Raw genomic sequence first — 26,486 nt, 5'->3', positions numbered from 1 at the left:
CATCGAAGCAGTATTAACAAGGCCATATGACACCCATTAGTTGTCCAATACCAAGCCAATATTCTAGGATGTAAAACACAGACATCCTAGGACCTGAGGCTGCAGCTCTGTGTTAGAGCATGTTCTTCCATACAAAGGGCAGAGTTCAGCCTCTAACTTAGGTGTGTGTGTGGGGGGGGGGGTTCTGGTGGTTGGAGAGACTTGGGTAGTTCACAAACGTCTGATACTCCAGTTCCAGAAGATCTTATGTCCTTTTCTGACCTTCTTAGACACTAGGCACACATGTGGTATACAAGCGTATATGCAGGCAAAAGCACCCAAACATATAAAATAAATCTGAAAAAATTAAATAAGCTTTTGTATCTTAGAGAAACTCCGGGGCAGTAGCCTATGCATATCAAAGCTTTCACATTTACTATTCACAACCTGAGGAAGACTTTTGTTTGTTTGTTTGTTTGTTTGTTTGTTGAGCCAGAGTCTTTGTAACAATGACTGTCCTGGAACTCACTATGTAAACCAGACCAGACTCTAACTCAGAGAGATCTGCTAGCCTCCTGCTGGGATTAAAGATATGTACTATTATGTCTAACTCAGGTTTGGGTTTGTTGTGTGTTTGTTTTGTTTTGTTTTGTTTTAGTGTGTATGTGTGTGTGGGGGGGGGGTATTCTGCCTGCATATATCCTCCGTACCACATGTGTGCCTGGAACCTGAAGAGATCAAAAAAGGGCCTCAGATCCCCTGGAACTGGAATTACAGAGAGTTGTGAGCTACCATGTGGGCCCAGAAGAGCAACAAGTGCTCTTGATCGCTGAGCTAACTCTCCAGTCCTTCACCTGAGGGATTTTTAAATGGAGAGTGTGCTTCCATTTTTATGAAGCATCTTTGTAGACAGGGTTTCTCTATGTAGCCCTGGCTGTCCTAGAACTCACTCTATAGACCAGGCTGGCCTCAAACTCAAAAGAATTCTGCCTTCCTCTACCTTCTGAGTGCTGGGATCAAAGGCATACACCACCACCACCTGACAAACACAAGTTCTTATAATTCCAATTGAAAAAATATTTTTCCCTGTTCCTGTAAGCAGCCTGAGGTGACTGTGAAGATGGTTTGCTACCCTCTTGACCCAGAAAACACTACAAAATCATGCAAATCAAGAGGTTCAAATCTTCATGTTCACTTTTAGAACACCCCTGCACAGGGCATCGAGGGTATGCATATCTGGAAAGCCACCAAGTATCTGAAAGATGTCATTTAAAGAAGTCACATGTGTAGTTCCAGTGATATAGGGTCGACAGCCAAAAATAGAGTGCTGAATTTTTTGCTTTGTCTGTGTCAAAATGTAGCTAGTGACGTTTAACTTACGGGTTTAGATGTTGGTTCTCTACGTATCCAGTGAATAAAGCACTCGAGATGCGCTGGGAAACTAGAGAGCTCACACCCAGGTGACCTGGTACACGACTCCCCTGACACATCGAGATGGTCCTCACTGAAAAGGAACAAATTGTTCAAAGCCGGAAGAGAAGGTTGCACAGAAGAAAAAGATATCCCAGAAGAAACTGAAGAAACAAAGACTTACAGCACAGGAATTAAATTCAGCACAGAATAGGAACAGACAAAAGTGAAGGTCATAAAGAGAGAGAGAAACAGAGAGACAGAGAGAAACAGAGAGACAGAGAGGGGGGAGAGGAGGGAGGAAAAGAGGGAGGAAAGAAAAGAAAAAATAGTTTTCAGTTAGAGTCGCAGGAGTTGTAGGTTTGTCAACTGAAGAAGGTACATATCAGTATCATTCAATAAAACGTGGGGCTACCATGTTCAGTGGCAAGTGTCCTTACGTACTGAGCCATTCCACCAGCCTATATTATTTTATTATTATTTATTTTATGGTACTGGTGTCCCAACCTAGAGCCTTATACATGACAAGCAACTTCTCTGCCAGCAAGTTCCACCCCAGGCCAAAGTCTCAAATTTGAAAAGCAAATTTTTGTCATGAAAGAAAATGTCTCACAGGACTTTATTAAATAAACTTGGTCATCCCTTAACATGTGTTAAGCACTGAGCACGTTATCTCATTTGATGCTCACAGTAGGGCAAGTATTTTCTTCCTTTATACATGAGGACACCAAGGCTAGGTCAGAGCTGAGACTCACATTCTGGTGTAACTCTAAATTCCACGCTCAAATTAATTTTTATTCTACATGGCCAAAAGAGATACCTCCAGCCAGTAAGATTATACTTTCCTGTATAAGCCTCCCTGTTCCTAATCCTGGGTACCAGCCTTGTATAACATGATAGCTCTCCTTGTGCCTCTCCAATCCCCCCACCCCACACCCCTTGCCGGATGAGGTCATAGCTAGCACCACCACACCTGGTTAGTATTGTGACTTCAAATTTCTTTTTACATTAACTAATTCTTTTAAGATGTTATTTTTATATTTGGGCAGTGGTGGTGTATGCCTTTGACCCCAGCACTCAGGAGGCAGAGGCAGGCAAATCACTGAGTTCAAGACCAGCCTGCTTTACAGAGTAAGTTCCAGAATAGCCAGGGCTACACAGAGAAACCCTGTCTCAGAAAGAAAAGAACAACGACAAAATAAAAAAAACAACAATGTTATTTTTGTGGGTGCCAGTGGAAGCTAGAGAAGAGAGGGGGAGCAGGCATTGCAGGCTGCTGTGAACTACCCAACACGGATGTCGGGTACCAACCTCCCACCCATGGAAAAATAGCAAGTGCTCTTAATTAGTGATTGCTTGTCTCCGGCCTCAGCAATAATTTATAAAAATAAGAGCTGGAAAGATGGCTGAACAGATAAGAACACTCACTGCTCTCACAGAGGAGGTGGGTTCCATTCTCAGCACCTGTGGTGGTTTGAATATGCTTGGCCCAGGGAGTAGCACTATTAGGAGGTATGGCCTTGTTAGAGGAAGTATGTCACTGTGGGCGTGGGCTTTAAGACCCTCATCCTAGCTGCCTGGAAGCCAGTCTTCTCCTAGCAGCCTTCAGATGGAGATGTAGGACTCTCAGCTCCTCCTGCATCATGCCTGCCTGGATGCTGCCATGTTCCCATCTTGATGACAATGGACTGAATCTCTGAACCTGTAAGCCAGCCCCAATTAAGTGTTGTTCTATGGTATCTGTTGACCGCAGTAAAACTCTAAAACAACACCCAAATGGTATCGCACAACCATCCCTAACTCCAGTTCCAGTGGGAGCTGTCTTCCATGGGCATCAAGCATGTGTGTGGCGTGCATGCAGGCAAAACAGTCACACGTAAAATTATTAAATCTATTATTTTTTGTAAATAATATCTTTCTCTATCTCCCCAGCTGCCCTGGAACTCACTATGTAGATCAGGCTGGCCTTGAACTCACCTGCCTCTGCCTCTGACTCCTGAGTGCTGGGATTACAGGTGTGTGCCACAATGCCTGGCTAATTTGTACGTGAGCATAAGTGTTCACTGAGTTCATTAGAAGGTATCAGATCCCCAGGAACTTAAGTTACAGCAGTTGTGATTAACCCAACATGGGTACCGAGAACGGAACTGAGATCATCTGGAAATGCTGTCCGCATTCTCAATCGCTAACCATCCTTTCAGCGTACCTCCCATTATGATTATTTTTTGAGTGAATTCTCTTCTTAGGTTCAGATGAAGAATATTGGGGGAGGGGCAGAAAAAATATATCGAGGAGAGCTCTCCTTTCCCAGCCTAATTTTTAAAAACACTACAGTCGGATTTTAGTTCCAGTCAGGATTGCCAAACTTTCCAAGTGTTAAATACTTGGACACAACATTCTTCCATTCTACAATAGTGGAATTCCCTGGCAACTCACCAACCACCAAGGCCTCAGAGTTCCCACCCGGCGACACCAAATTCCTCATCCACTTAAAGAGGCCAAAACAGGCAATATCTCAGCAGGAGCCACATTCCGGGCAGACTGTTGCACACAACTCCACAGCTACTTCGACCCTGGTTATTTTCAGACATCCCTATAGGCAATCAGAAGAGCTGCACACCATGGAGGTGATAATGCAAGTCTCTAACACAAATCCTGTCAGAGTCTGAGACACCCACATTCAAACACATGGGTTAAATACACAGATTCACAAATCCAGTTCTACAGGGATTGTGAACCTTGTTTCCCAGATCAGTGTGGTGCTGTGAAGTAATTATAGCATTCAGTCTAACTTTAGCACATGTTTGGAAATTCAACAAAACACTAAATAGACTGTGTATATAACTAAGCCCTCATTACCCTTAAGCTAAAATATCCACTGCAGGATGGGGCATGTGCTCTGTAATTATCGTGAATAATAACCACAGTATAAGGTTTTTCCATTTACAGCCTTCTAAATTCCAAACTTCACTAGACATCTTGCCCACATTTGCACATCTTGAAATGGACAGACCTTTGGCCCTGGGCCTCTCCCGTCCTGGTTCCTCCTTCCCGGTCCTCCCTCTTCTCCAGATCATTGTCTATTGATGCTCCCAGGATTCCATGCTTCTCAAACCTCTCACTCCATCAGAGACTCCTCATTTCTTTCCATGCTTTTGCTACCACTATTTTATTTATTTATTTATTTATTTATTTATTTATTTATTTATTTATTTATTTATTTTTGGACAGGATCTCATGTAGCCCAAGCAGTCCTCAAACTCACTGTGGTGTAACATTGAGGATGACCTTGAACTCCTGATCCTCCTGTCTCAGCCTCTCCTGTGCTGGGATTATAGGTGCATTGTCCCATCAGGTTTATGTGGTGCCAGGAACCAGACCAGACTGTGAGCACTCTAGCCAAGCACTGAACTAACTGGCTACAACTCAAGCCCTTACCATTTCCAAGTTAGTGCTTTTCTTGGTATTTGCTAATTATGGTGTTTGTTTGTTTGTTTGTTTGTTTGTGACAAGGTCTCACTATGCAGCCCAGGCTTAGCCTCCTAAGCACTGGGATAACCAACATGTGCCACCATGCTCAACTTCCATGTTTCTTTATTTATGGCAACATCTCTCTCTGGTCTTGACCTTGGAATTCATTCTCAACTAGTTCCTAACCCCGTGAGTTCGATACATAGCTGTAATTCCAACACTTGAAATGCTAAGGAAGGAGAATCACGAAAACTTCCAGACCCAGCTCGGGCTACACATTGAGTTCCAAGGCTAGCTCAAGCTACAGTGTGAGACCCTATCTCAAAACAAACAAGCAAGAAAACAAAACAAAAACAACTGTAAAGATGACTTTTGTCCCCACCAGTCAATCCTTTTGTCCTTGAGCTCAGCCACAACAGCCACCTGGTGGCTGTTCCCTCTCTGAGACCTGTGTTCATCTCCTTCTCCCAGATAACCCATCCACCTATTCTGAACTCTGTCCAGAGAGCAACTGTGGCTTCCTTCTTTGCAAGCCTGGGGATCTATTACAGAGCTTTGTAATACCAGACTCCTGTCTGCCGCTGACTTACACTGTGGAGAGCTTTTGGGGGCTGCTTCTAGAAACTTGGCAGGAATTTGACATTGGGCCAGGATAAGTAAGCTCAGGCAAGAATTTGACTTTGGACTAGGACAAGAAAGTAGGCTCAGATAAGAATATTTACATTTAGGCTAACACAATGCCCAAGGTAAACTCAGAGAGCAAGGTGGCAATTCTTTTATCTTGGACATCTGGATAGCTCCTAGAAACAGTAATCACAGGACTTTGTTTATTACCTTGTTCATACCTTGACTATTTGTGTTTATTCCCTTGTTTGTTCCTTGACCTAAAACTGACCTTATTATTTGTATGTACTTAAAATGGTATAAAAGCAGACTAGGAAAAAAAAATAAACCCACTTCAGCCTCAGCACTGGCTGAAGTCAAAATGTTGTCTAATTGTCTTTTTTCTTTTCAGTCCTCACTTCCTCCCTTGAGACGCAGTTGACTGACTGAGCTGGCTTGGTCATTACACCCCTACCCCAAACAGCATCTCTTTAAGGGAACTTTCCATGGACACTTTCTATAAAATCAGTTCCTAGCCATCCATTCCTCTTCAGTTTCTTCATTTCTACCACTTGATACATCTTTTACTTGTTTGCTTATTTGGTTGGTTGGTTTTTTTTTTTTTTTAAAGATTTATTTATTTATTATATATGAATACACTGTAGCTGTCTTCAGACACACCAGAAGAGGGCAGCGAATCTCATTACGGATGGTTGTAAGCCACCATGTGGTTGCTGGGATTTGAACTCAGGACCTCTGAAAGAGCAGTCAGTGCTCTTAACCACTGAGCCATCTCTCCAGCCCCCAAGGTTGGTTGGTTTTTAAGACAGGGTTTCTTTGTGTAGCTGTGGCTGTCCTGGAATAGCCTGAGACCAGGCTGACCTCAAACTCAAAGATCTGACTGCCTCTGCCTCCTGAGTGCTGGGAATAAGGGCATGCATCACCATGGACTGGCCACTTGATATTTCATTAATATGCCTTGATTTTTTTCCCATAGGACATGAATTTATTTGTCTAACGTCTCAGCAAAATACAAGCTCAATAAAGTTAAAGTCTTTGTTTTCTTCAGCCTTTTTTATTTTATGTGTATGGGTATTTTTCCTGTCTGTATGCCTGTGTACTATGTGCAGGCCTGGTGCCTTTCAAAGTAGGAAGAAGGGCTTCTTGTGTTTTGTTTTTGTTTTTGTTTTTGTTTTTGTTTTTCCGAGACAGGGTTTCTCTGTGTAGTCCTGGCTGTCCTGGAACTCACGCTGTAGACCAGGCTGTCCTTGAACTCAGAAATCCGCCTGCCTCTGCCTCCCAAGTGCTGGGATCAAAGGCGTGCGCCACCACCACCCGGTTTCTTGTGGTCTTTATCCCCATCCTATATTCCTTTCCTTTGTATTCTCTGTTCTATTAGTAGCATACTAAACTGTACGGTAAACCACAGACCTCAGTAATCTGGGTCTCAAAGGTTCTGACTCTTTTTAAGTCTCTCATGAAAAATGTACAGTAGTGAGCCTGAAACCAGGACTGAGGCATGAGTCTAAATGGAGGCCTGACCCTTCTGTTTTCATTATCACTGGGTTCTGTGCTCGTCTGGGGGTGTCCTCATATCCATGTGTGGTGTGCAGTGTGCAGCTCCAAGTTCCAGCCATCTCCTCACAGTATCTCAAGGTACACACAAGCAGATTAATCATGGAGACAAGACTTTGAAGAGGGCTGTTTTATTGGGCACAGGATTTGCAGGTCCTGATCGCATAAAACTGTGGTATAGAAGTAGGGGCTAAGAGTTGAATGGGTATAGACCCATGGCTTTGAACTCTGGGGGAAAAAGCATAGCTGTGTGTGGTGATTTGAGTGAGGACAGAGGTTTATGGGAGAAACCGTAAAAAGCAGATATGTCCATACTGGAATATTCTAGAAAGCATGTTTTTCCCCTGCCTTCCCTTGCCTAAATACAGAAGAGCATCATTTTAATAGTACCTACCAAATCAGGTATTTTGAAGTGAGAATCTTGGATAAAAATCCTATCAAAGCCACACATTTTGGTATGCATCTGTAAGCCCAGCAATAGGGTCAAAGAGGCAGAAGGATTGAGATCACATCATGCTGTTGAAATAGGATAGATAGGCCGGGCGGTGGTGGCGCACGCCTTTAATCCCAGCACTTGGGAGGTAGAGGCAGGTGGATTTCTGAGTTCGAGGCCAGCCTGCTCTACAGAGTAAGTTCCAGGACAGCCAGGGCTACACAGAGAAACCCTGACTCGAAAAACCAAAAAAAAAAAAAAAAGGATAGATAGATAGATAGATAGATAGATAGATAGATAGATGGATAGATAGTAGATGACAGATGATAGATGGATAGATATAGATGATAGGTAAATGTATAATTGGTAGATATATAATAGGTGATAGATGATAGATAGTTGATAAGTAAATAGATGACAGACAGATGATAGATATTCATGATAGAAGATGGATAGATAGAAAATATGAAAAGATAAGCCTTTGATTCACAAATCAAATACCTGTTTAGAAGCTCACATTTATAACATACCAAAACAAAAACCCTCAAAATTCTCCTCTAGATAGTTCCAACTGCTGGTTTATCCACTGGCATTTAAATACTGGCCACATACAAGTCAATTCTGCAAACGTAATATGTTGGATAATGTCAACTTGATACAAGTTAACGTCATCTGGGAGGAGGGGATCTTAATTAAGAAAATGTCTCCAGGGCTGAAGAGATGACTCAGAAGTTAAGAGCACTGACAGCTCTATCAGAGACCCTAAATTCCTAGCAACCACATGGTGGCTCAGAAACCCCATGTAGTGGGATCCGATGCCCTCTTCTGGTGTGTCTGAAGACAGCAACAGAGTATTCACATACATAAAATAAATAAATCTTTGAAAGGAAGGAAGGAAGGAAGGAAGGAAGGAAGGAAGGAAGGAAGGAAGGAAGGAAGAAAATGCTTCCATAAGATCAGTCTGTAGGTGCCGGGCGGTGGTGGTGCATGCCTTTAATCCCAGCACTTGGGAGGCAGAGGCAGGTGGATTTCTGAGTTCAAGGCCAGCCTGGTCTACTGAGTGAGTTCCAGGACGGCCAGGGCTACACAGAGAAACCCTGTCTCAAAAAACAAACAAACAAACAAACAAACAAACAGATCAGTCTGTAGGCAAGCCTTTAAGGTTTTAATTTTAATAATTATAGTTTTAATAATGTTCTTAATTAGTGTTTGATGTTGGAGGGCCCAGCACATTGTGGGTGGTGCCATCCCTGAGCTGGTGGTCCCGAGTTCTATAGGAAAGCAGGTTGAGCAAGCCATGGGGAGCAAGCCAGTGAGCAGCACCCCTCCATTGTCTCTGTACTAACTTCTACTTTTAGATTCCTGCCTAATTTGAGTTCCTGCCCTGACTTCCTTTACTAATGGACTATCATGTGGACATGTAGGCAAAATAAACCCTTTCCTCTCCAAGTTCCTTTGATCATGGTCTTTAATCACAGCAATAATAACCCTAAGACAAGTTGGTACCAGAAGTGGGGTATTGCTGTGATAGACATGACTATGTTGGGGTTTTTTTGAGGGGGGAGGGGTGTTTGTTTGTTTTTGTTTTGGAAGATTGCAGAACGTTGAACTAGAAGTCACTGAGTGTTGAGAACACAGTGAGCTGTTCTGTAGGAGCTCGGAAGTTAGAAATGTTGAGCGAGGCGCAGACAATGGTGGCACGGTTTGTGAAGTTTCAGAGGAAAGCTTAAAGACTCTATGGGGTCATTTGTTATTTTGAATTAAGAGTCTATGTTCTGGTCTGCTGGAGCTGAAGAATCAGGTGTGATTAATAAGATACTAGAATTACTAAAGTGAAACCTTTGCTTTGCTGGGCTACTCAACGCTGGTCAGCTGGAGCTTAGAAATTAGCGGTGGTACAGAATACACTTGCGTTATTGAGATGAAATCTTCTGGGAAATTTTCCTAAGAGGCAGCACACAGAACCTGTGTTCCAGACAAGGCAAGGTTGTATCGTCTGCTGACAGCCAAACTTGGCAATGTGTAGGACTCACCCGGGTGGTACTGGTTTTGAAGGTGTTAAGGAACCATAGAGAGCTGCTGAGGTTTCACACTGTGAAAGCCTAGGAAACAACATTGGAGAAGGTGTAACCTCAGTAGCAGTGGAAGGCTCAGGATTGAAAGATCATGAGTAGAAGTTGACGCTTATCACAGTGCAGAGAAGCTATTAGTGAAAATATAGCCTAGTTGCAACACAGGCCCCTGGATTTTGGAGATGCTAGTACCACGAAGTGACCATCAGAGACAGCAGCAAGTATGGAGTGGAGCCAGCCAGAGCTTAGAAGACAAGCTGTGCGTGCTACAGAGAAGGGAGCCAGAGAAGTGACCGAAGACCTTTGGAGGAGCTCGGAGGATCCTGTGTGAAGCCCAGACATTGGATATTGTGTGACTTACACTGCTGGAGTTTGATTTTGCTTTGCTTGTATTGTGACTGTGCCCTGGCTCTTCCTTCTTGAAGTAAGGAAACATTAAACTTTTTTTTTGGTTTTTCGAGTCAGGGTTTCTCTGTGTAGTCCTAGCTGTCCTGGAACTCACTCTGTAGAGCAGGCTGGCCTCGAACTCAGAAATCCGCCTGCCTCTGCCTCCCAAGTGCTGGGATTAAAGGCGTCCGCCACCACCACCTGGCTATAATTTAAGTCTTAATTTTTTTTAAAAGAAATTTATTTACTTATGTATATGAATGCACTGTAGTCTTCAGAAGAGGGCACCGGATCCCATTACAGATGATTGTGAGCCACCATGTGGTTGCTGGGAATTGAACTCAGGACTTCTGGAAGAGCTACCAGTGCTCTTAACCACCGAGCCATCTCTCCAGTCCGAAACATTAAACTTAATTTTGATTTTTACAGGAATCCACAGTTGAGAGATTTTGAACTTTTAAAAGAGATACCAGATTTTTAAAGAGACTGAATATTTTAAAGGGACTGAACTTTGAATGTGTTTAAATTTGTAAAGACAATGGAACTCTTAAAGCTGATTATGTTTTTAATGTGGGAGCTTGGGATCAGTGAGAAAGGAAAGGTCGTGGCTCAGCTATGGTGTGTTTATGTGAAAAAGCTGTCAAATATGCTATACAGTGTAATGTCAACTTGGCCCAACCTAAAGCCTAAGACAGATACCATGAACTCATCCTTAAGCACAAGAATAACCCAGAAGGCTTTAGGTGGGCCATACTGTCCCCAGGAGCTTTCCTCTTACACAAGTTCCCACCTGATACACCAATGACAAATATTCTACAATTCTTTCAATATTAGTTTGGCGTAGTGATAAATCAGAAATAAATTACCATCTAAGTATAAAACTCCCTCGTATTTATCCAAGACATACTTGCTGCCCGCCTACTTCAGGTCAAATATTTGCTAAGGCCTGAAGATGCAAGGGCACACGGGTTGTTGAGCATGGCGGTGTATGACTGCAATCCCAGCACCTGGGAGGCAGACACAGGGGAATCAGGAGTTCAAGGTTAGCCTGGCTACATAAAGAGGCTCGGTCATCAAAAAAAAAAAAAAAAAAAAAAGGGAAGAAGGTGGGGGAAGAGAAGGAAAAGGGGAGGAAAAGAAAGGGAGGGAAAAGAAGGATAAGAAAAAGGAGAGGGGAGAGGAGGGAGAGGAGGGAGACACTGTTTTTCAAGTTTATGGGAGAAACAGTTGTATTCAACCCAGGAAAACCAGAAACGAAGCACTTGGTCTAGTTTTCTGGAAGAAGTTGGGACAAAACTTGAAAAAAAAGAGGAAAGCCATGCAGAGAGAGTGGGCAGCAGCAGCTACAGTAATTCAAGTGCTGGGAGGTGGAGTCAGATCACAGCCAGCCTCCTTTTCAGCCAAAGAGGAGCCTCACTGTTTGTAGCTGGCAATAGGAAGTACCTAAAGGAAGACTTGTTTGTTTTTATTTATGTGTGTATGTGTGTCTGTGTGAGCCACCTAATGCGGGTGCCAGAAATTCAACTGGTTCTCTGTTAGAGCAGCCAACACACATCCCCTGGGCCATCTCTTCTGCCCTACTATGCAAAGGCTTTATCTCATTTCATTGAGGTATCTCAATGTAGCCCTGGCTATCCTGGAACTCTCTATGTAGACCAGGCTGCCTCTCACCGAGATCCACCTGCCTCTGCCTCCCAACTGCAAAGGTTTTACTTCTAAATTTTCATGTATGTGTTTGCAGTGCTAAGGTTTGAACTCGAGGTCTCCACAAATACCCAGCAGTGCTCACCACTGAGCTTTCCTGCCCACTCCACTTTCTAACATTAAAAAGCATGTGTTGATTATATGTGTGCCCAGATGAGTTTATTTGCAACATACACATGCAGTATATTACATGTGGAGGCCATGGGTTACTGAATGCTCTAAGTTTCAAGTGGTTCTGAGATGTCCGAAATGTGGTGCCAGTGACCGCTCGAGGGTGCCGAGAACAGAAGGCACGACCTCTGAAAAAGCAGTCAGTTTTTTCTTTTCTAAGATTTATTTATTTATTTAATATATTTGAGTACTCTGTTGCTTTCTTCAGACACACCAGAAGAGGGCATCAGATCCCATTACAGAATGTTGCGAGCCACCATGTGGTTTGTGGGCAATTGAACTCAGGACCTCTGGAAGAACAGTCACTGAGCCATCTCTCCAGCCTCACACACCCCTTTCCCCCATTTTGTACAGATCAAATTATTTGTCTTTCAGAAAAACCGTTAGAGCTGTAACAAGTGAGAGGGGACTGACTTAAAGAGACTGAAATCGAGGGAACTCACTAGGTGGCTGTTTCGTTAAGTAAAATGTGGTCCTGATGACAGTTTGCACGACTGCTAATAGTCTGAGTCCCATTAGGTGATTTAACCTAATGCAACCTGATGAGGTAAATATAATAGGTATAACTTTCCATTTATGAACGAGGAACTCGGAGAAAAGAGAAGCTAAGTAATTCTCTAAGAGAAGCTAAGTAATGGGTAAACCACGGTAGTAGAGAAAAGGTCCCTAGACTTGGGGAATGTTTAGAGGTGGTGACGCAGATAGGACTGAATAGCTAATTATGCAATTGGCATTTGTCTCTGATTGAGGAGTGGGAGGGTGCTGGAGCTTCAGGGCAAGGATAATATGAAAGTGTCCGGCTGGGATAACTGGACAATGACGACCGTGGGAAACTGCAGGAGAAGCCATGGGATCCAGGGGAGAAGGGTCAGAGAAGTGTGGTATGGGAATCTCCATCAGGAGCTACTGAGAGGCAGCTGCAGAGGCTGTGGTGAAGCCCAAGCAAGAGCTGAAATGATGTCTTCCAAAGCAACTCCAGCCAAACGCAAAACACCTTTGGAGATGTTGGAAATGGCACCAACCTTGAAAACAAAACAAACGTACTATCTACATTTTCTTTTTTTGTTGTTTTTTGTTTTTTTGTTTTTTTGAGACAGGGTTTCTCTGTGTAGTCCTGGCTGTCCTGGAACTAATTCTGTAGACTAGGCTGGCCTCGAACTCAGAAATCTGCCTGCCTCTGCCTCCCAAGTGCTGGGATTAAAGGCATGTGCCACCACTGCCCGGCAACATTTTCTTGCACTGATTCTTTTTTCTCTTTTATTTTTTTAAAGATTTATTTAGTTTCTGTATATGAGTACACTGTAGCTGTCTTCAGACACACCAGAAGAGGGCATCAGATCTTATTAGAGATGGTTGTGAGCCACCATGTGGTTGCTGGGGATTGAACTCAGTAAGGACCTCTGGAAGAGCAGACGGTGCTCTTAACCACTGAGCCACCTCTCCAGCCCCACTGATTTTTTTTTTTTTAATCTATTGGTAGTTTCCAAAGATCCCTATTTATCACCTTCCTTTCCTCGCCCTGATTCTGATAGGGTCTGACTGTGTACCGCAATCCTGTCTACACCTCCAGTGTCGGCTGGAATTACAGGTGTGTCACCAGGTCTGCTAAATCGTTTATTGTTTGTGTTTGTTTTAAATCTTGAAGCTCCAGAGATCCATCTGCCTGTGCCTCCTGTGTGCCAGGATTAAAGCTCTATACACACATCTAGCCCAAGAGGCCTAAGATTTAATTACCATTTAAAATTATGTGTGTTCATGTGTGTGTTCGTGTCCATATGAGTGTGTGTAGGTATGCACTCGAGTGCAGGTGGAATTGGAAGCTCCTAGAGAGTTCTAACACACCAGGGAGCCAGTTAGCAGATCACCATGGTGTCCTCTCTGGAGCCCTACCAGCCTGGAAACAGCTGAGCTCCCCGCTTTGCAGCCCTATGCTGCTGGAAGACAGTTCACGCAGGAGCAAGCTTGCTTTGCCGGAAACACTGGAGAAATAGTAACACCCCAAACATGCACACGGGAGATTCCCTGTTAAAACTTCTGGTGAGTTTTTCCTTGAACTCCTTTCCAGCCACTGAAGATGCTGAACTGATCGAGGGCTTTGCTTGTGCTTTTGAACTGAGGCTCAAACTCCCGGTGCTAAGTACCTATTGTACCACTGATGGCATTCCCAGAAGCCCCCACAACTTTTATTTTACCTCATGTGTGTTTGTCCACCACAAGCAATACCTGAGGAGGGCATCCAATGCCCTAGGACTAGAGTTATAGATGGTTTTGAAGTGTCATAGGGGTACTAGAAATCAAACCCAGGTGTTCTAGAAGGGTGACCAGTGCTCTTAACCACCAAGCCATTGGAGTCTTTCAATGTCCAGCCTAGTCCTAAACCCCTGGTCTCAAGTGATTCTCTGAGGTCCTCTCCCAAAATGCTGGGACACAGGGCCATGGCACCATGCCCAGCAAGAAACAGCTTAAGTTTTAAATGTTTATTATATGTGTGGGGGATGGAAGGGTGACAAGTGGGAATCTGTCCTTACCCTGTCACATGGGCTCAGGGATTCAAACTCAGGTGGCCAGGGTTGGTTGCAAGGCCCTCTACCCTTTGAGCCATCTTGCTGCCAGAGATTAAAATATCTTCTCTTTGCTGAGTCTAAGCTACAGGATAAATCATTTCTCTTGCATGTCTGTAGTCTCCCAATTATGAAGATGTAAAGACTACCTCTGTCCAGGCTGACCTGCCACTAAAAAGGTACAAGTTATTAAGAAAAAAAATTAGAGGCTAGAGAGATGGCTCAAATGTTAAGAGCACTGACTGCTCTTCCAGAGGTCTTGAGTTCAATTTCCAGCAACCACATGGTGGCTCACAACCATCTGTAGTGAGATCTGATGCCCTCTTCTGGGGTGTCTGAAGAGAGCGACAGTGTACTCACATACATAAAATAAATAAACCTTAAAAAAAAAAAAGAAATTACTTATAAGTAATTTGAAAGTTATGGCTACACTCTGCATATCCATCATCACTGCCTTCGGCAAACTGACTCCTTAAGAATCTCTCCAGGCTTCTCCACTGACCAGATGAGATGCAGCGTGCTCAGAGGTCAAGACTGTGTGCCCTCAATTCCTACTGGAAAGCCTGTGCAAACTTGTGTACGACCTGCACAGCATAAATGTAAAGATGATCACGCACAATTTATTTATTTCTTTTTTGTTTTTTTTTTTTTTTTTTTTTCAAGACAGGGTTTCTCTGTGTAGCCCTGGCTGTCCTGGAACTCACTCTGTAGACCAGGCTAGCCTCGAACTCTCGAACTCAGAAATCTGCCTGCCTCTGCCTCCCAAGTGCTGGGATTAAAGGCGTGCACCACCACCGCCCAGAGATCATGCACAATTTAAACGAACCTCATGAGAAGCTCTATGATCAATGAGTTTGAGATTACCGAAATAACTCAACTGTTTTGAGTTTAAAAATTATACCTTTAATTATAGAATATTGTTAGGATAATACAGCTATAGACAAGACACTAGGATAATTGACCAATACCAAGGGAATCTGCTCTACAGATTTACCTGTTCAACCACTCTCCACAACCATAGAACACAGGCACAGACTGTCTGGGGTGTGCAGAAATGGCCAGGGACTTCCGAACAGAAGGCATGCACATAGTGTTAGTGAAGCCTGTCACATGTGTGACTTCCACAGCTCAGCACAGGAAGGGGAGCAGCTGACCACAACGGTGTGGACAGAGTCGGCACAGCCATTGACTTTTTAGCCACCCAGCTGGAGTGTACCCATACGAAGAGATGGGAAGGCAATCAGAAACCTTCCGGAGCCTTTCATCTCCTAGAAGCAAAAGCAGCAAACGGGACACGGCATAACCTTCAAAGGAAGGTGGAGGCTAGGTGGGCATGGTGGGGGAGTGGGTCCGTGTGTGCATGTGCGTGTGTATGTTTGTGTGTGTGTGTGTGTGCGTGTGTGTGTGTGCATGTGTGTGTGTATAAGTTAGGAACAGAGGAGGGAAACATGGTGAAATGAAGTTGGGTCAGAGGGTCTGTCTTCTACAAGCCACTCCCAGGCAGTCACTTATGAGACTCAAAGAAGAAATGGGAGAATGATGAACTCCACCAAAGTCATCGGCTGCACTGATACAGAAGACACATCTGACATGTTAGTTACCAAGAACATGTAAGTCACCTAACAGTTAAAATAGGAATACCCACAGTAGGCTGGATTTTGTACAGAATAGAAACCATGTGCCCTGCCCAAGTTTGTCCTCAAATGGGAGTGACCACTTAGAGGTCCTCCGAGTGGTTTTTCCTTCGGTTGCCTTTTAGGTTGTCACTAGTGATATGGTATCATCCAGCTGTGGCCACAGTGACTCTCTGTAGCGAAAGCACTGGGCTTTAAGTGCCAAATCCCAAAGAACTTTAACAAAAAGGGTTTTCTTTAGTAAAAAAATAATAATAAAAATTATGTTTGCAACTTTGCAATGAAGCACCATAGAAATACACTGGGATTCTTTAAACGTGCGTGCATGCGCGCACACACACACACTCATACACACACTTACACTCACACACACACACACTCATACACATACTTACACTCTCGAAGTCCCAGCTCCCTGGATGCCAACTTCCCTCCATCCCCTCAGGGCTGAATAAGCACCAACATCCGGGCTATCTAAGGAGAAATGAAGTATTGGGCTACACTGGGTCAACTCGTTTTAACTATTTGTGTCTGGACGCTGGAAACACATTCTTCCGTAGGTTTATCTATGTCTTCAGATGAGGCCATTCATCACAGAAGATAATTCCATCTGAGAAAGGACAATGGACCTGAGTGTCCAGTCACTCTCTCACCACCGATGGACACATCCACACAAGTGCTTAGTTCTGTACAAAACCAAACCTTACAGGAGCACACTGTGCTTGAGCACTAATGCTAAAAGTTTTCTTCTCCGTCACAAAATAAAAATAAAGGACATTCTCACATGGGAGTTATGTCCACAGTTCTATCGTATAATCTACTTCACGAAAGAACATGCTGATTCTTATGAATTCAGTTTCTGCTATCAGAATACACATTTCACTGAACATACGCATGCCTTTATGCAAGATAAAGACTGGGCTGTGGCCCTGTCAAGCCCTAGAGTTAGCGGTACAGGGGCACGTGATCTTACAGATTAGATGGCAAAGACCTCAGCACTGACTGCTGTTCCCTGGGAAGGGTTCTGGGCTCCCTTCCATGGGGGATAGGGAGGTGGGAGGGGGTGAGTTCACTTCCTACTTCCGATCCATCAAGACTTCCAGCCCTATCTTTTCATAAGGCAGTTTCCCTACTATGATCCCTAAAGTGATTTTTGAAGAAAATACAGCAGTCTGATTAATGGCTATCTCTTGCTGATGTCATCACTGACCATGGGCCCTTGATCCTCAAACCAGTGCCTCCTGTTTCCCCGCTACATTGTATCTTAGGTCAGCTTTCAAGAACATGCAAGCTATACACAAGTGAGAAACAAGGAGAAACTCTGAGATCACTGCTTTCAGCAGGCAGAATCCTGTGCACAAGGAGATGGCTAGATATGAGGGTGAACTACTCAAAAAAACAAAAAACAAAAAAGCCCTTTGGAAGGGATATGTATGAGCCCAGCTACTACAGCGTGTGAACAGTCGCAGCTCAGGGCAAGTCCACCTGTCTTCTGCTTGGCCAAAGGGGCTGTGACCACCCTATTTCTCCCCTGCAGTCTTTTTGGGCCAAAGATACAAGAGAGAGAAAAAAAATTTTTTTAAAGATGTACTCCATCTCCAGGCCCGAGTGACCACCAGCACCTTGTCCTCTGGTCTTCAGCTCTCAAGTTACTCAGGAGGGGAGGCTGACTTAGATATAGCAATTCATGTAATCATCAGTGAATAAACATCACCGTTTTGGAGGAGGGAACGGCATCCCCAAAGCTGTGGGTCTGAATTTTCAAAAGCGTTGCTTTCTTTCATGTTTCAGACTGCAACCCACAACAAGGGAAGTCAGAACATTAAAAAGAGCTGTCTTAAGGAAGCTGGCTGATACCAAACATCACGGAGCCTCCAAAACTTGCCGTTTCTTACACGGGGTTGAGGGCCTAGTCGGTATGAACTCTCTTGTGTTTAATAAGGGCTGAGCTCCGGCTGAAACTCTTATCACACTCGGTACACTCATAAGGCTTCTCCCCGGTGTGAACTCTCTGATGGGTGATGAGGTTGGAGCTCTGCGTGAAGCCCTTCCCACACTGCACACACTCATAGGGCTTCTCTCCCGTGTGGGTTCTCTGGTGCTTAATCAGATCCGACCTTTCCCCAAAGCTTCGCCAACACTCGTTACACTCGTAGGGCTTCTCCCCGGTGTGGATCTTCTGGTGCGTGATGAGATGAGAGCTCCGGCTGAAGCTTTTCCCACAGGCCGTGCATTCGTACGGCTTCTCTCCCGTGTGAGTCCTCTGGTGCTGGACGAGGTGGGAGATGCGGCTGAAGTTTTCCCCGCACTCGTTACAGTGGTACGGCTTTTCCCCGGTGTGGGCCCTGCGGTGCCGCACCAGGTCAGAGTTCTGACTGAAATTCTTCCCACACTCGTCACACTTGTAGGGCCTCTCCCCCGTGTGCACGCGGTAGTGTTTGATGAGGTCGGACCTCTCGCTGAAGCCCCGCCCACACTCGTTACACTCGTACGGCTTCTCGCCGGTGTGAGTCCTCTGGTGCTGAGCTAGGTGCGAGCTGCGGCTGAAGCTTTTCCCGCACTCCTCGCACTCGTACGGCTTCTCCCCGCTGTGGGTCCGCTGATGCTGGATGAGGTGGGAGAGACGGCAGAAGCTTTTCCCGCACTCGTTGCATTTGTGAGGCTTCTCCCCGGTGTGGATCGTCTGGTGCTGAATGAGGTGCGAGCTCCGGCCAAAGCTCTTCCCACACTCGTTGCAGTCGTACGGCCGCTCGCCGGTGTGTGTTCTCTGGTGCTGGATGAGGTGGGAGCTGCGGCTGAAGCCCTTCCCGCACTCGTAACACTTATAGGGCCTGTCTCCCGTGTGAGTTTTCTGGTGGCGATTGAGGTCTGAAATCTGACTGAAGGCTTTCCCACACTGAGAACAAATGTGGTAGCGGATGCCCGTGTGCGCTTCCTTGTGGACAAGCAGGTCGGTGACTTGCTGGAGAGGGTAGCTTACCCACTCCTCCGCTGTCAGGTCTCCCCACGGCCTTTCTGATTGGTCCCCGCTTTCAAAGGCCTCTTCGCTTCCAGGATTCTTCTCAGCATTCTCAAGAGGCTCTTCCGACATGGTTGCGAATTCCACATCGTCACTAAACTCTTGTTTGGGGTTTGCTTCATTCTCATTCCTGATCTCAAAATCTGTAAGGAGGAGTAAACAGTGCTGAGACCAGTCAGTGCACAGACATACCTGCTGAGTTCTAGACGCTGAACTAGGGGGTTTGAGTTACCCCTCTAGTCCCAGGGCTGGAGAGTAAACCTGGGGTTTTGTGCATGCCATTTAAAAGCACTAAACTATACCATGCTCATCTAGTACTGAGCTCCCTCCCCCTCTCTCTCTCTCTCTCTCTCTCTCTCTCTCTCTCTCTCTCTCTCTTTCAGTTTAATCTCAGCAGTGGGTGAGAAAGCAAAATTGGGAAGTACAGACATCATCCACAGGCAAGGGTGGACTGAGCCAAATGGCTCTTAACATGAGTAGATGGTAATGGTTACACTTATCATGAAAGGTCACACTTATCATGAAAGTCCATCTCTGTGAATGAGAGATCCAAGACTTAGAGAATCAAAGCAGCCTCCTCCAGGTCCGAGGCCCTTAGCAGGCAGCTCACAACCACTCTAATTCCAGCTCTAGGGATCCAATGCCCTCTTCTGGCCTCTGTGGGTGCTACAGTCACACACACAAACCCATCTAACATAGCCACACAATTAAAAGATGAAAACAAAAATCTAAATATTCAAACTCAAGTCTGTCTGCTAAGTTCAGGCTCTTCAGTTAATGGTTATTTAAGAAACTATCTATTCCTGGTATTTAGAAAAAGGAAACACAATCAGACGCAAAACAACAAAAAAAAGAGAACTTCTACCAGACACTATATTTTCTAAATTGGGTCTTTCTTTCTTTGTTCTCCTTCCCCCTCTTCCTCCTCCTCCCCCTCCTCCTCCTCCTCCTCCTCCTCTTCCTCCTCCTCCTCTTCCTCCCCCTCCTCCTCTTCCTCTCTCTCTTTTAGTTTTTTGAGACAGGGTTTCTCTATATACAGCTCTAGCTATCCTGGAACTTGCTCTGTAGACCAGGCTGGCCTAGAACTCAGAGATCAGCCTGCCTTTGCCTCCTGAGTGCTGAAATTAAAGGTGTGTGCCATCACCCCATCAAAATGGGTTTCTTAGTACATGACAGAAAACTGTAAGTAACAGGTATGTTCACTGAAAAGGGTCTATGGGTAAATTAGTTTAATAACTAGTCACAAACAAACTAAAGCCTAAGAGAGGCTGGGAAGATGGCTCAGAGCGGAAAATACTCGCTATACAAACATCAGGATCTGGTTTGGGATATCAAGCACACATGCAAATGTTGCTCATTAATCCCAGATGTGCACACCATTAATCCCAGCACTTAAGGTGACGGCTGTTTAATCTTTACTTCATGCTTAGTTATGTGTATGCATCTGTGTTGGAGTATGTGTACATGTGATTGCAGATGCCTTCAGGGGTCAGAAGAGGGCAGCTGATGCCCTGGAGCTGGGGAAGCTGCCTGATATAGGTGCTGGGGACTGAACGCAGGTCCTCAGCAAGAGCAACATACGCTCTTAACATCTGAGCTGTCTCTTCCACCCATTCTTGGTTTTGTTCACTTTGGGTTTGGTACTGGAGGTGTTGCTGTTTTTATAGAACAATTCAAGGGACAAGAGCTCAAGGAAGTAGGGGAGGAGAACAAATCAGATCAAAGTATTCAGACACATATATATGAAAACATCAAAATGAAACTCATTATTTAGTATTACCTAAAAATGAATAAAAAAATAAAAAAAGAAGAATCCAAGGACATCAGAGAGAATCCAAGCTAAGAAAACCCATCAGGTCACCTTCTGTTTTGAGAATAAAAACACTTTAAAATATCTTAGTCCTGTGACTGGCTATATGCAGGACCGAGGATCAAACCCAGGGCTTCAAGTCTGCTAAGCAAGCGCTCTACCAACTGAGCTGCATTCCCAGCCTCACAACACCTCCTCTGAAGAGGATCTGTGAGCTAACTATTCAGTGGTTTGTCTGAAACAAGACACACCTGAAGGATGATTGCCTCTGAAAGATCTCTAGACAAGAACCTACCTAAAGTACCTGAGGCAAAGCTGTAGCTATAGAGCCAAAACAAACACAAAAGGTTGGTTTCTGCCCTCCTGTGAACCTGCTTCAGAACCCCACATCTTCCAGCGTCCTAGAGAAAAAGCACCATTTATAGGGCATTTATGTTCTGGCGAGCACCACAGTGTCAGACCTGTTTGATCAGTAATCTGTACAAACAGGCCACAGAGCCGCTAATGACTCAGGGCATGAGAATCCTCGGAGTCTCTGAAACAGCAGAAACTTCTTTATTTTTCATTTTAGACTGGAAAACATGGATCTTCCCACATTTAAAGATTTGAATGAGCACCAAAGCCAGGAACTAATTGTGTGGTTTTCCTTAAAAACCAAACAAGGCTGTACTGAAAGACCTAAGCCATGCTGACAGTTTCAAAACCAGAAGAGGTGAAACAAGATAAAAATCCTCACTCACCCAGTGAGACAACATTTCCATAATTCTCCTGCATCACATCCCTGTAAAGGTCTCTTTGGGTAGGATCCAGAGGTCTCCATTCTTCCCGAGTAAGGTACATGGCCATATCTTCAAATGTCACAGGGGCCTGAAATCACACAATGGTTCCTCACTACTTGGTATCTAGGAGTTTAGGACCAGCTTTTCTTCTTGACATTTGAGACATGGTTAGAAATGTCGAGAAGGCAATGGCATTAAGTCTCATCTGTAGAGTCCAATAGAAGAAAGAAAGAAAAAAAAAAAGACATGTGGTCAAAAGGTAGGGGCAATCTACTAGCTTCCCGTTCTGGATATCCCTGCCCACTTTGGACCCTTACAAACAACGCACTCCTTTTCTTTCTTTTCTTCTTTTTTTTTTTATTTTTATTTTTTTTTTGAAACAGGGTTTCTCTGTGTAGCCCTGGCTGTCCTGGAACTCACTCTGTAGACCGGGCTAGCCTAGAACTCAGAAATCCACCTGCCTCTGCCTCCAAGTGCTGGGATTAAAGGCGTGAGCCACCACCGCCCGGCACTCCTTTTCTTAGACCAGTGAAATTCTTTATGGTCCAGTTCTAAGGCCAGCCGCTGTTCTGTTTCTCCCCACCCTTTTGCTCTTCACTCCATCCTCGGATACCGGATCTAGAATTAACCACCCCACAACTTACTGGTTCCCACATCACAATACTTTTTTGCTCAGGCAAACACAATAAATATCATACCGCACCCAGGTTAACCGGCCACAACCTTTCTCCCTACAGATTGTTGGCAAGGAGGGTACCACCCATCTTGTTAGGTTTTATTCTCCTCAGTATTTAAAGTCATTTAGTGGTGTTCGATATATGCTTGTATATGGTTATATTAGCCAGCACTAAGCCCCTGGAGTAAAATAGCGAAATGAGCTAATCCCAGAGAATTTCCTATAGGGGTTTGCAGAATAAGGAAACACCGGCCGAGATGGGTAAGCAGAGCCCCCGGCTTACCTGAGACCCAGACATGAGCAGGGTGGCTGCCATCTCAGGCTCAAGGGTTCGTCTCCTGGGAGAGAGAGCAGGAAAACCAGCTAGCAGACAACGTTGAAGGAGGCGAAAAGCAGGGCGTGAGGCGCGGCAAGAGGCCCTGCCCACTCCCTAGGGCTGGAGTTCTGGTCGCAGGGTATGAGGGGAAGGCCCAGGACAAGTCACTCTCCTCCCTGACTCCCGAGAGTCACCCACTCCCCGTGTCTCGGTTAATATCGAGTACGTGCAATGTTAGAGTAGGAGAGGACAGCACTGGCTGGGTGCCCCCTGGGCTGGGGGACAAGCCGATGCAATTTAAGGGAGGAGGCTTTCAACCCAGCCCATAGAACGCCTCTGCTCTTCCATCTCCGGGCTGGGACCTTTCCGGCAGCAATCCCAGCCAATCAGCGAAAATAAATCGTAAAAGACTTGACCAATCAGATGCCAAAGCATCAGCCCTCCTCCTGCAGCGTGGCCAGGCAGCTCCACCACGCATGCGCGCGCCTCGCAGCCTGACGGGAGTTGGAGTTTCACCCTGGCGTACAAAGGCCACTTAGCGGCCAAGAGCAGGGGAGGGAAAAGAACAAAAGGGAAAAGACAGGACCGCGACCTTCAAGACCAGTCAGAGTATCCCCCACATTTTTCTCGGAGACCACGGCACGACTCAGCAAAGGAAGCTTCCCTGCTTTTTTTCATGGTCCTACGACCATCTTTGAGTCGTATTATCTGCGAGGTTAGATTGAATGTGGCAGCCCGGGCTGAACTTAGCTGAGATCACCCTTCATTTGACAGCTCAGGCTAGAGCGGGAAAATACTTCCATTCCCTCCCTCGGGAGACTCCCTGGCCGCGATGGAACTTTGGGCCCCGCCCACGTACTCACTACACCTCCCAGCACCGCCTGCAGCGCTCGCTTTCTGGGTCCGAGAACGACAACTCCCAGTAGGCCTTGCGCCATTTACAACCTGCCCCAGACTACATATCCCAGGAGGCCTCGCGTCCTCTGTCCGCTGCTGGAGCGCTGTCCGCGGCCCGGCCCAGGGTGTTCCGATGTTAACCCTGTAGGGAGCGCCTCGAGCTCTTTTATAGAGACGGGGCTCAAGTGCACACATCTAAGAAGCGGGGGGAAGGGGGTAGGGTGTGTAGGGAAATAGCTGACCCCAGAGTGGGAGACTCAGGGACCTGGCACTCTTGAGGGTGTCTCTGCTAAGAGGATTCTTGAAGACCTCCTAACATCACAAAAACCTTAGGCCTGCGACGACCTGGACCAGGAGTCCTAAGGATGCTAGTAGTCTCTATTTGTTTCAAAGAAGTCACAAACCCGGGTTAGGACAGAACGAACAGGCTTACCTCCTGGTCTGTGGTCGCTGGCTCCAAGCTTCTTAAGAAGCCTGAGATCCTAAAGCCTCAAAGATCTAAAGAGGCCTGACGTTCAGAAAGATTCTAGAGATTACCAGCAGACTCCAGAGATCTCAGGGCCACGAGCAGAAATCCGAATCCATAGATTAACAGGCAAAGGACAGAGTTTGATTGTAGGATGAGGCCAAAGCTTCAAGACTGCAGGGACTGTTCTGTAGTTCCGGGAAACAACAATCTCATAAACAGATATCTGAAGCCACAGCAGCTGGCCAAGAAACATCAGCATTGACTAAGCTGCATTCGGTAGAAGCCCTCCAAATGAAAAGACTTGTAGCCTTCCCTTTCCCCAGCCAAGATGAAGGAATTAGACAATGGAAGGCGAGGGCTAAGCAAAACAGGGATTCTGTGTGGGGAAGAGCTCCCAGCTTGCTGTAGCCTTGGAGAGGGAAGTGATGGAAAAAGAATATAGCAGCTTATTAGGGACTCCCACCCTCTTCAAGTTATAAATATCCCCAGAACCTTGGCTTGATGCCCAGAAGCCTGTTGTCTCCGACTGAACAGGAGATTTCTCTGGCTAGGCTGGGAAAAGGGGCTTTTCTTTTGTTTTGCAGATACATCCACACACTGAAGGACTTGGGAATTTTTTTTTTTCCAAATATGACTCCCGGCCTCGCTTTTATTAGAGTCCTGATCCCAGTGCCCAGTTATTTATGGCTACATGACTCAGGGGTCTAAAACTGAGCTAGCAGGACCCATACCAGCCATAGCGTATCTCTTCTACCTGTACTTCTCTTGCTCTCCCAAAGGTAGGACTAAAAAATATGTAGATACCACAAAATTGTATTATTCTACCTATTGTAAAATGTATCCAGCCACCATGTAAGTTTGAGTCCTGAAGGATTTAAAACAGTCGGGAGAAAATCGGCATAAAGATCCGACAGACCTAGGCTGTGTATATTTCAGAAAAATCTCTCCAGGCCCATTTCCTTTTTTAAATTTTACTTTATTTTTGATTGTTTGTAAGAGGAAGGGATATGAGCATGTGAGTGCAGGTGCCTGAAGAAGCCAGAAGTGGGCGTCAAAACCCTGCTGGAATTACAGGTGGTTCTTAGCAATTCCTCTAAGCTCTCTCTGCCCAGCAGTTACCTAGAAACAACCATCGTCTCTGCCCCAGGTATGAGCCTGGAGCCAGGCAGTATAAAGACTGCTTTCTCTCTCTCTCTCTCTCTCTCTCTCTCTCTCCCTCTCCCTCTCCCTCTCCCTCTCCCTCTCCCTCTCTCTCTCCTTCTCCCTCTCCCTCCTTCCCTCTCTCCCTCTCTCTCCCTCTCTCCTCTCTCTCTTTCTCTCCCTCTCTCTCCCTCTCTCTCTCTCATCCCCACCCGCCCTCTCTCTTCCCTTCCCCCTCCCTCTCTCTTTTCCACAGGTGTCCCAGCCAGCCTCTTCCTCTCTTACTTTCTTCCTCTCTGTCCCCTTCCCTCTGCCTCTACCCCTTTCCAGGTCCCAGCTCCACTCCCTGGCTCCCTTCCCCCAATAAACTTCGTTGTATACCAGGCCTGGTTGTTCGAGGGGACACCTAGGCAGGGCCCGATACAGTGCTCTCTCTTACACTATTGTACCATGTTTTGTAAAACACCACAGTTATATGCCACCCTATGTGTGCACTGGAAAACCAGTTTGGATCCTTTTCAAGAGCAGTATACACTTTGAACCGCAGAGATATTTCTTCAGCCCCTCCTTTTCTGTACTGTTGGAATTGTCACTGCTAAGGATGTTGAGGAGGGATTTAAAACACACCTGCACAAAATGAACAACAAGACCATAGGTATTTGGATGATCCTGCCTTTGGTAGTAGGAGAAACTTCCAGAAATGCCTGTGGGTATATTCAACGGCCTGAAGGTCGGGGAAATCCACTCTGGGATGACCTTATCTTCACACTGTCGTTTCTGTCAGGGGATGGGTTCAAGTGCGTGATATGTAAAGCCTAGTACTTACAATTACCAGCAACCCAGCAAATTGAAGCCTCAGAGAAAACTGAGTATGGGGTCAATAACCAAACTCCTAGAAACAAGGAGGGTGACTGGTACCGAGGCAGTCGCAGTTGGCTTAAGTGAGGAACCTCCCGGAAGGGCCTCCCTTTCACAGCTCTTCTAGAAGACCTCTCTGTAAACTCTGAGGCCTTTTGTCTTGCTGCCACCAAGCTTTAAACCCTCTTTTGTCCCTCCTGCTTTTCCTTTTACTCTTGAGGGCTGCGCATGGGGGCAGGATGGCTCTGTGTGCCCTACTTGTCAGCTTGCCCCCAGTGTGTGCTTTTTCTTTACCCACCTAGGGGAGGAGAGAAGGTGGGAACAGGATGGGAAGCCCCTGGGGGAGTGGGAAAGGAAGATGGTGGTTGTGGGGCTTCCTGTTCCAGCTTGCAGCTTGCCTCCAAGGGTTGGGAGGGGGTCCCTGGAGGAGGAAGCCGCTTCCTGACCTATTGTTCAGTGTTACTCAGAGATACTGTTTTGGGTTTTCTAGAATGAGTTGGAAAGTCCTGTCTGTGCCTATCA

General features: G+C 45.6%; 1 protein-coding gene across 2 annotated transcripts; it reads right to left on the bottom strand.

Annotated features, from left to right (window-relative positions):
* Positions 1 to 15,246: 15,246 nt before the first annotated feature.
* Positions 15,247 to 24,018, bottom strand: Znf436 (zinc finger protein 436). Of its 2 annotated transcripts, XM_028759752.1 has the most exons (4): positions 23,931 to 24,018; positions 22,568 to 22,622; positions 21,570 to 21,696; positions 15,247 to 19,162 (listed from the first exon to the last, which is right to left on the bottom strand). In XM_028759752.1, exons 2-4 carry the CDS (start codon positions 22,598 to 22,600, stop codon positions 17,910 to 17,912), a joined length of 1,413 nt encoding a protein of 470 aa, XP_028615585.1. In that variant the 5' UTR covers positions 22,601 to 22,622; positions 23,931 to 24,018; the 3' UTR covers positions 15,247 to 17,909. The 2 variants fall into 2 exon arrangements, with proteins under 2 accessions (XP_028615585.1, XP_028615586.1); XM_028759753.1 differs by lacking the exon at positions 23,931 to 24,018 and having other exon boundaries at positions 21,570 to 21,813; positions 22,568 to 22,950.
* Between the last annotated feature and the right edge of the window lie 2,468 nt (positions 24,019 to 26,486).

Source organism: Grammomys surdaster, unplaced genomic scaffold (genome assembly GCF_004785775.1).
Source record: "Grammomys surdaster isolate TR1022 unplaced genomic scaffold, NIH_TR_1.0 126313, whole genome shotgun sequence".
In the NCBI taxonomy this organism is placed as follows: Eukaryota; Metazoa; Chordata; class Mammalia; order Rodentia; family Muridae; genus Grammomys; species Grammomys surdaster.
This window is presented reverse-complemented; position numbering and strand designations above follow the sequence as displayed.